Genomic DNA, 10172 nt, shown 5'->3' on the forward strand with positions numbered 1-10172 from the left:
CCGCTGAGGTAGGGTTTTTCTTGCGAAGGGTTAATGACAAGGGCTTATTGGGAAAGGCAATTCCATGATTTCTGCAAAAAAAGAATATGGTGTTTCAGAGTAGCAGTTGTCTTGCTAGGAAAAAAAAAAATGAAATAAGAGGACTAAATGAAATCGAAATGAACCTTAAGATCTCAAGCATACAACCAAGTCAAGTTCTGATAGTCAAAGAAATCAACTAGCCCAAGGAATTCCAATGTAAGATAAATATTCCTGGTCAAATATTAAAAAAATAAATAATAATAATAATATTAATAATAATAAAATAACCACCTTTTTTTCTGGAAACATTTCTTTCACTTGAAATCTCTGCAGCATGTGCCGTCACTGTCACAGCTAAGCCTACCTCACCTTTGGTTTCATCCGAGCCTCGCTCTACGGGAAGCCGGACGCCTCTCGGACGCTGACAGAGCTGGGCATGCTTTGGGTTGTTTGCTCGGAGAACATCTAGACTCTATGATCAGCTAAAAGTGAGCTCTTTTTTTTTAGCTTACAATAATAAAACAGATAGTATTTCTGAAAAGTGTGTAAGCTCTCATCGGTACCACCCGTTACCAGGTTTAGCTAAATTTTATCACACCAGAACGAGCTCCTGGCTCCAGGTTTTAACAAGCAGTGCTCTTATTCCTATGTGGTTTTTAATTTGCTGGCATAAGATAACATTTACACCTTCTACCCAAAGGCACCCTTATGAATAGAACTAAGAAAGAACTTCCCTTTTACCAAATCAAAAATAATTTTTATTACCAAGTTCACTATAGTTAATGACATGATTAAAATATGACTGGAGAACATCAAGAATTAAAAAATAATAGTAAAAGAATATTTTGGAAGAGCCCAGAACATTTGCTTTTTCCTTTTTCCTCCTTTTAAAAATAGCGAGCAGTTCTGTTAAAATTCACATTTATACTCCCAGTAAAATATACTTCCCAGTATAAATATATACATTTATATATATTTCTGTTTTTGTTAGCTTTCTGTAATAAAAGATCATACTCCCTGGGAATATTTCTGTTTCAAAATCAGATGGACAAATAGTGTCAATAATTTGTCAGTTTGTGAACACTGCTGCGTAGGACTACGTTATAATATCTTGGACTCTGTTTCCCAGTGTTAGCATACATGTGCAGACCCGAAACGTAGTTCACTTTAACTCGGAAGGAATTTATGGTGCTTCAGTAGGAAAGGAGGCAGCACGTAGAAATTTTCTCCCCTTCCAAGTCCTCCTCAGCTACAAATCGCTGAAGCATTGTTGATTGTAAAAACGGGGTCGGGGGGTTGATTTTAGAAACTACTCTGGGAAAATGTATTTTACTAGTTATGATGCCTGAAAAGTCCATTAAAAAGTTAGAATACTTTGTTATTGTAGAAGCTAGTTTTAATGAGGAAAAAGAAAAAGTCGATGCAGTGCCGAGACCTCGACGTACCCGCTGTCCGTACCAGCCAAGCAGAAGGAACAATTCGGCAGGGAAAGACAACCTCGGTGTGCTGCCTGGGCAGGTGAGCAAGCGCAGATGCCGGGGTGAGGCAGTAGATGGGGGAAAGGCAATCACCGGTTTCCAAAATTAATTTTAAAAGCGTGTTTAGGCTTTCAAATGAAACGATTCACGTTCTGAATATACCTGGAATTGTTTGGTCTTCACTTTTTCCTCAGCAGATGTGAGCAGGAGAATCAATGGCGATCCCTTCCGTTGATTGACCTGAAAGTTGTGTTTTAAAATCCCGCCAAGTTCTTTAACTTTCACCCAAAGCACGCGACGGTCTCATTAAATACGGGGTGTATAGAATACCATGCCTGATTGGAAGTTTCTCTATTACACCAAGCCCATAAGCCCGAGTTTAGAGAAACCACAGATAACTAGAGAACAGTAAGTTAAAACACAGGCGATGGTTAAAAAAATACCCGACTGATATATTTAGTGTATTCCCTGACAGTCTTACTCTAGAAGTACGTGCAATTAAAAAGTAACAGCTGGCAGTGGCCAGAGAAAGTCTTCTGAACCTCTGAAGTCCGCGGCATACTCTCCATCCTCGCGGTTTGCCTTAGACCATAATGGCAATATGAAGAGTAAGGGTTTTGTTACCACACATCCCCAAGCCAAATAAAACATTCTCTCATCATTGACTGTCTAGGGGCTATATTAAAAAAAAGGAAAAAAAAGAAAAAAAAAGTTACGGCTATTTAGATATGTCAGTACGTTGGACCTTATGGAGAGAAGCGGCACACAGAAGTATGTTTCATCTTTTCATTGAAGAAACACTTTGATAGCCACAAGCAAGTATGTGCTGCACATGTATATACCGTCTAGATAAAACCCCAATGTACGAAGTGTATTTTGAATTATTTTGTCGTTAATGGCTAAGTTATGTTTTCTGTTACCCTTCTGAAGAAGGGCTCCTTCTGAGTCTAGCCTCATTCGTGGATCTGCGATTCTTAAAAACCTTACTGTTCTAGAACAAACGGTAAATCTGCCCAGAGCCACATCTAAAGCTCATCATCCGTATGCATTTCAGAACTCCACTAGGGTTTTTCCAGTCTTGATGATACTTTAAATTGTTTTAACTACGCACACTACTCTATTGCATGCAAGCCTGGACTGCAGAACAGGTTTGCTGGTAGAAAATGAGAAAACTACATGGCCAAGGATATTAACTTTTACAGAATGAAATGTTTCCAAAATATCTAAAATAACCCACTTTATTAAAAAAAAAAATAAAAGTAAAGGCAAATGATGCTTTGAAAATTATTATAAAGAACCAAAGAGTGAAAAGGGTCGTTTTGGCTAAATACCAATTACTGTAAACGTAGCAAGATAAGCAGGATAGCGTTAGGTGACGCGATTCATTCGGTCAAGGTACAAAAACTGAAGATGTACCCTGGCAGATTACAAATGTAATGAATGTTTAAATCCAGGTGTTTTTTTTTTGTTGTTTGTTTTTTTTTTTTTTTTTTTTTCCTTCGAATTCACACTGCCATCTCTGTTCCAGACTTCTGATTTAGCGCTACTTTTGTACTCCCATTGGGCTCTGCAGGGCTGGTTTCATCCCTAGGAGGGAACAATTTCGTTAAAGAATTCTGGGTATATCCTGCAAAAAAAACGCCAAAACGCCTTTTAGAAAGGTTTCACTATGCTTTACATAAAAATAAAAAAAAATAAAAAGGTTTAGTCTGTAAGAGAAATTCGCAAACAGTTGTCGGATTATTCTAATTTTCCTTTCTGATCTAGACAGTTTTGATGGATTGCCGGTATTTTGGACATTTTGACTGCTGCTTGCTCTGTAATGTAGTACTTCAGATTAAGTTGTTTCCTCCTGCTCTACTCTCCTGATAGAAAGAGAATACAAAAGGGTGAGCCTGAGAGACCTACTTGGGGCAAAATTTAGCCCTGAAAAGGAATTTGGTGTCTTTAGAGAAATTTGCGTGCAATGAAAATTTCTGGAATTGAATAGATGGCTTCTGCAGACGTCTTTGGGGGAAAAAAGCAAAAATCCCTCTACAGAATGATAGAGAGCTACACACACAGAAATGCTTTCAAAACACAAGCATTTAATTTTTTTTTTTAAATGTTAAGTGAGATGTAAATACGTACGTTAGCAACAAAGTGCTCAAAAGCATACTGAAAACATATTCCATACACAGTTAGCAATAGAAGTCTGTACAAAAGTAATAAAGTTACACATTATAAAAAATACTCCGTAACTATAATTTAAAAGAGGGAAAAAAGACAAGGGAATTGATTTCTCAGTTCATATAATTTATTGCAGTTAGCACACAGTTTAAAAATTCACCAACACACCAATAGTACAAAACTAAACAGCATTATAAGTTATTCCCCCCTCAGGAAAATAAAACATACTATGATTGTCAAAGCTAGATGTCAGTCTAAGTTTTAGAACAAAAGAAGAATGTGAAACTAATAAAAGGAAAAAAGCAATCACTCACAAGGACCACAAAAAAATCCAAGAGAAAGTCCATTTTTCTCAGACACTGATTGTCTTCTCTAAATTAATAAAAGAATGTATTTTTAAACCTAGAAACTATTCAAGTAACTAAAGATAACGCTCCAAGGCCATTTTCACAGCTTTTTTTTTGTTTTGTTTTAAATGCCATTACAGCCAAATTAACACACATTTGACCAAATATTTCCAAAACAGTCCAGCAATACACAATGGAGTTTTCCATTCAGTATCTTAAGCACAAAAATAGGCTATGTTTACAGTAGTTAAGGCGATCAAATTTTAAACAAAAGCGGAAAAAAAAAGGAAAAACAGCAAACGTTTTCCATGCTACTCCCATAGACCTTATTTGTAAGTGCAAGACAGGAAAACAAACACTGTGCAAAATGCTTTTGACCTGCGTGTTGGTCATTAAAACCACACGTCAGGCTGCAGTCTCTGCTGCTTGGATACACAGAGCCCTCTACCCTCCCCCCGGCCCCCCCGTCAATCAGGGCTTTCCAGTCCTTTCAGCCCGGGGCTTTTTCAGTCCACAGACCCTTTTCAAGGGGGGAAAAAGAATGACCTATTGTGGATGTGTGCAGCAGGAATCCTAAAAATGCTCATCTGGGTAAATGTATGCACCTAAAGTTTGAGCTGGCGTGGGGTTTGTGCAATTAGAAGGTTTTCTTTTAATGAATGCACACTGCACATGCAAATCTTTAAGCCTGTTTGTAAACATTCATATTTTCCTTGTTATGTAGCTAAATTGTCAACTCGTAGCTTAAGTTTGTCTCAACTGAAAGACAGTGGGAAAGAAAATTTAAATTATATAAAATAAAAACAGTGCATTTATGTTCTTCATAACACCGGCATTTTCAACGGTGCCTTTTCCTAAGGAAATTAAATAATTTTAAACTCACTCATTAAAGTTATACAATGCAAACAAAGACAAAAATATACTGAAACTCATGCATTTCTGTAGCGTTAATATTTACTTTTCAAGACTCAACTAAGAGCATCAACACAACCTGCCAAGTTCTTTGATACCTCCCCCCGGCCCATGTAATCAATTACAGTATACAATAACAGTAATTCACATTTTTTAAACACACAGTTCATCACTGCTGAAGCTGCAATATCCTTTTTCATCCCAAGCAAACCTTCACATAAGACAGAGTCCCAGTGATCCCAGTGTACTCTCAGGGTTTTTGTTTTGTGTTTTTGTTTTTTTTCCAGTGGGAACTGTCAGAAATCCAGAAGTTGCCGTAATAAGTTTTAAGTCAACCGCTTGTTTAAAAATAGATAATCCAGCATTTCAGAAATTTTCCATTTGGGTCTAAAAGCATTCAGGTTTCCAACAGCTAGAAAGGACTCATGCAATTAGAGAAATGTAAAGGAACTGATATAACTGGGAGAGGATTTCTACATTCAGATTTTGAAAGGAAAAGTATCTAGAGCTCAAAATAACGCAGTGTTTTGGGGAGAACAAAGCCAAGCCAACATTTTGGAATTGGAGATTCTTTAAAACTAAAGTATCCACTGGCTTCTATTCCAAAAAGGGGGAAAAATACGCTCCGTTGTTTATTACTTTGTCATGTCACCTCTAAAGTTCGGTTTTATCAGAGTGCTAAATTAGTGAAATATTCATGCTGCCTTAAAGTGCAAAAACAAGCTAATAGCCAAACTTTCAGTTCAAGGAAACAAGATTGCTTTTAGACTGTACCACAACTATATAGATTTATATATATATTATTTATATATATAAAAATTTTATTTCCAAAGTTCTTGTGAGCTATCTTCTAAGGTCCAGTCTCTGACAGTAGGTAAGCTCAGTGCTTCGCTTTTGACAGACAATGAGTTCACCAACTCACAGTGAAACTTCCGAATGTGTCTGTAAAGGTCTCCGGACTGCGTGAACCTGCGTTCACACCACTTACAAGCATGTGGCTTCTCCCGTGTGTGAACCACTGCGTGGCGGCTCAGGTTGTGGGAGTACTGGAAGCTCTTCCCACACTGGGTGCAAGTGTAGGGCTTTTCACCTGAATGAGTCCTCTCATGACGTTTCAAGGTGTACATGCAAGAAAAAGTCTTACCACACAGCGAGCAGGTGGGGACATTGACATCAGTAGCAGGCTTGCTGCGGATCCCGTCCTGCTCTCGAAAGTGCGTGCTTAAATGGATCTGCAGGATGTGGGGACTGGGAAAGACCTTGTTGCAGAGAGGACACATAAAAATTTGGCCAGCGGGGCTAAGTATGTTTGACACATAAGGGAGCAAGCTGCTGTCCATGTTTCCTTCCACCTGGACTCGCTCATTCTCTGGAGTTATCATTTCATCATCACTTGCCTTGTCCTCTCTATCTAGCTCCCTCAAGACCGAATCTTCCCTCATTGGAGCCAGATGGGTCGGCTCGTACTGTACCCTGTTATTAGTGCTCACACTTTCTTTCACAGTGCTATGTTCCATATCATAGTCATTAGTGCCAACATCACTCTCATCACAGGAAGCCTCTTTCTCCACCTTCACCTGAACCAGGCTGCTTCTAAGCATGTCCTGCGAAGAGAAATAAGAACTGTTCAGATTTTCAACTCCTGAAAGGCTGGACTTGACAGACAGGTCCAGCACGCAGTCAACATCTGCTGAATCCCTCACGGAGGTGACAGACCTCTGGGACAAAGACTCTGTTGAGCTGCAGGGGCTGGCTACTGTTTTTCCAGCTGCCGTTGCGTGTGTCTCTGCCTCTCCGCCAGTCTGGGGAATGCCTGCTGAGTCTGAGGGCAATCTCATCCACATGTTCCCAGGCTCAGCCGCCAAGTCCCTTTTGCTAGGCAGGATGTTCAATTTTTCATCTTCTCCTTCATCTTCATCGCTGGGCAAGTCTCCTGGCATGTGGCTGCTGCCGTCGGAGAGGCTCTCCACTTTGTCTGAGCAACTTGAGGCGTCTTCCTCCTTTTTTGTACTGTCTGCCTCCGTGGTTGCTTTCTCTTTCAGCTTCTTTTTGCAGACTTTGACAATGTCATACATGTGGAGATAACTGGCAGCTGCTAGCACGTCTTCAATGGGCAAGTCTTTGAACTGGAGTTTTCCTTCGTACATGAATTCAAGCAGGAGAGCGAAAGCTGGGGCTGTAACAATGTCGCTGTTCAGATGAACAATGTCTCTTTTGTCCAGCTGGTCCTTGTAAAAGAGGTGGAAATACATGCTGCATGAAGCCAGTACAGCTCTGTGCGCTCGGAACTGGGCATCTCCTACCAGAACAGTGCAATCACAAAGAAAACCCTGATGTCTCTGCTCGCTCAGACACTGTAGCAAATGTCTACTGTGGTCAGGAAACTCCATGCTGTCTTCATAACCTATAAGCAACGAGATTTTAAAAAATTACATGTAGGTCAGAACAACAGAACTTACAAATCCAAGTTACTCCACTCCAAACGCCTGGCATTTATATTGGCAGAATCCTAGCGCTGCCCCTACGCAGCGATTATTTAACGCGTACGCACACTGGCCACCCTCTCCCCATCAACCACTGAAGTCATGCCTTCTTCCTCTTAGAGGGGAAGAAGCTGTTCTCATAAGCGCTCAGCTGCATTATTATATATATATATATATATATCACGGCTGTTCATAAAATCTGTTCAACAGTTATTTTTCCAGGGAACTTCCTCCAGATTGTGTCCCTAGGAGGGCACACCAAAAAAATTAAAAAAATATAAAAAAAAATAACACTAAGTTCGAGAGCTTACAGAGCGGGGGAAAAAAAGAAAATCAGACCATCAATATTCTTTTTAAAGTCAAATTGTAATGACAGGAGAGTCTTGAGCATGAAGAAATGTTAATGTACCCCAATCTGATAGTCTAACATTCATAAAGAATATAAATTGACAAGGGTAAATTATATGTATCGATAGAAAAATCAACATTTTTTAGAAATTTAAGTTTGCATCGTTTTGTTCTTCTGGTAGGTACAGTTTCAGGTTTTGAACCTTCTCCATACTGTACAATAGAAAATAAATTTGTTTTGCTAATATGCAGAATTTACAAAAGAAAAAGAAAACTGTCAACTAAAATGCCAACGAGCACCGCTTCCCCCATGCAGAAGGACAGAAATTTCCCTCCCCTCCCACACCAGCCAGTCTGCAGTACCAAACTTAAAAAAAAAAAAAAAAAAAAAGTCATTCAGCACGAGTGTGTGTGCACATTTAAACCAAGTATCCTGAGTACTGGTCTTAGCCAAGTATTCTTCTATTCACCCTCCTTGATGATTAAAAAAAAAAAAAAAAAAAAAAAACACTTCAAAGAAGTGGAGAAGTCAAAACTCAAACAGAAAGTAAAATCTCTCAAAACCTGTCTCAATCTATTCTTCTGTGACTGATGGCAACGTTCTCCCAAACCACCCAGACAGATCGTGGATCTCAAGGCTGGCAGATATTACTGAAAAATAGTCGTCGCCGGCAAAGCAAGACGTACTAAAACTTGCAGCACAACCCCTACTATATTCTGAAAAATACCATCGCTAGAGTAAAGCACGAAGATTTACAATACAATCACTTTAAGTGCCCCACAGCCAACATCAATCCTAATCCTTAAGAGGGCTAAAAATAAAGATTGGAGGGCAGCTCACAAGGTAGCTGTGATCAAATTAGGAGGCTGAAAGGACAGAGAGGGACGAAGAAGGAAGCTTATAAACATCTGATCCAGCTGACTGTGGCCATATGGCAGCTGCTGCCCAGATAAAGAGATTAAGAATAGAGGAGTGCGATTACAGCTGTCTGGCCAATTCAGGCAGCTCAAATCTACAAGTTCTAAATTAGTCGCAAATACAAAAACTCCTTCAAATAATTATTGTTACGCTGGAATAAAAGATTTCAAATAGTACATGCGGGAAAGAAAAGAGGAAGCCAGTCGAGCTATTCTCCTGGGTACAAAAGTTTTTAAACACATAACTGATTTCTATCTTTCAGAAGCACTACAGCTGTATGCTACTACAGTTCTGGGCTGCTGGATATTTAACCACGAAGTTTAATGAAAGACTGCACAACAAACACATTTGAGTTAGCACGGTTCTTTTTAAAAAAGCACGCTGGCAAAAAAAAAAAAAAAAAGCACACTGGCAAAAAGCACGCTTCACCAAAACCCCCCATAAAGTCGATTGAAAGATGCAACACAAAAATACAAACCAGAACTCTCATTAGGCTCGCCACTAAACACATTTCGGTTTTTGGTCTCCAGAAATTAAGCCCAAACTTGCTCTCACCACATCCTAAAACCAGAAATTTTCTTCTCACGACATGCATTAAAGTTAATTCTATCAACGTGCATCAGAACTGATACTCTCAAACTAGAGCCCAAGCCTTTCCGACTAAGTCCACTTATCTATTTAATACTCAATTTCATATATTACCTCTAAACTTGGTTAGAAAAGTAATGTGATTTTTTCCTGAAATTCAATAAACAACACACCAAAACAGAAATATGCTGTATCTAATCTATTGCTACTCCTACCTTTAGTACACATAAACCTGATTAAGTCCTTTCCTCTGAGTCTTGCTGGCTCCAGGTCTGTTAGATCGGTGGAAAAAAAGCAGACTAGGAGAGACAGATGCAAAGTGGAGATGATGTTAGAGAGGAATGAGATACCTTCTCCACACACAGATCTGCACACACTAACTCCCTGTCTGTGTGTTAGAATAAAAGGCTGAGGGATGGCAGGCTGTCAGCTGCTCTGACATCATGTTCAGATGGAAATGCTACCTCCAGCTGTGCTCCTTTTAATGCCATATGCTACTCCTCTACACTCCTGCCACCAGCTTTTTCTTAGGAGAACTTTTCTCTTCTGTTAGTATAAACAAAATACTTCAAAGTCTCTTTTTTTCAAACTTTCTAACAGGGGGAGAGAAGAAAAAAAAAAAAAAGGAAAGAGAGAGAGGGAAGAAAATCCTAAACATATGGGGCTCTGCCGTCTTCGCAGCGCAGCCCCGCTCCGTGCCGGCTGGGCTGGGCTGGGCTGGGCGGGCAGCTCGGGCACCGGCAGCGGGCAGCAGCCCCGGGGCTCCCCCCGCCGCCCCGAGCCGAGCCCCGGGGGCGCCCCGGAGCCTCCCCCCGCTCTCAGCGGAGCCCCGAGCCGTGCCCGGCCGCGAACTTGGGCGGCGCGGCCGCGGGGTGCCGGGCGCCCCGGCCCGGCGGGGGTAGGGGGG

The 10172-nt window shown here is 40.3% G+C and overlaps 1 protein-coding gene across 3 annotated transcripts; it reads right to left on the reverse strand.

Moving 5' to 3' along the window:
* Nucleotides 1-3566: 3566 nt before the first annotated feature.
* Nucleotides 3567-9856, reverse strand: ZBTB18 (zinc finger and BTB domain containing 18). Of its 3 annotated transcripts, none has more exons than XM_035321923.1 (2): nt 9481-9856; nt 3567-7331 (listed from the first exon to the last, which is right to left on the reverse strand). In XM_035321923.1, exons 1-2 carry the CDS (start codon nt 9491-9493, stop codon nt 5749-5751), a joined length of 1596 nt encoding a protein of 531 aa, XP_035177814.1. In that variant the 5' UTR covers nt 9494-9856; the 3' UTR covers nt 3567-5748. The 3 variants fall into 3 exon arrangements, with proteins under 3 accessions (XP_035177814.1, XP_035177815.1, XP_035177816.1); XM_035321924.1 differs by lacking the exon at nt 9481-9856 and adding an exon at nt 9156-9460; XM_035321925.1 differs by lacking the exon at nt 9481-9856 and adding an exon at nt 8323-9046.
* Between the last annotated feature and the right edge of the window lie 316 nt (nt 9857-10172).

Source organism: Oxyura jamaicensis, chromosome 3 (genome assembly GCF_011077185.1).
Source record: "Oxyura jamaicensis isolate SHBP4307 breed ruddy duck chromosome 3, BPBGC_Ojam_1.0, whole genome shotgun sequence".
NCBI classification, from domain to species: domain Eukaryota; kingdom Metazoa; phylum Chordata; class Aves; order Anseriformes; family Anatidae; genus Oxyura; species Oxyura jamaicensis.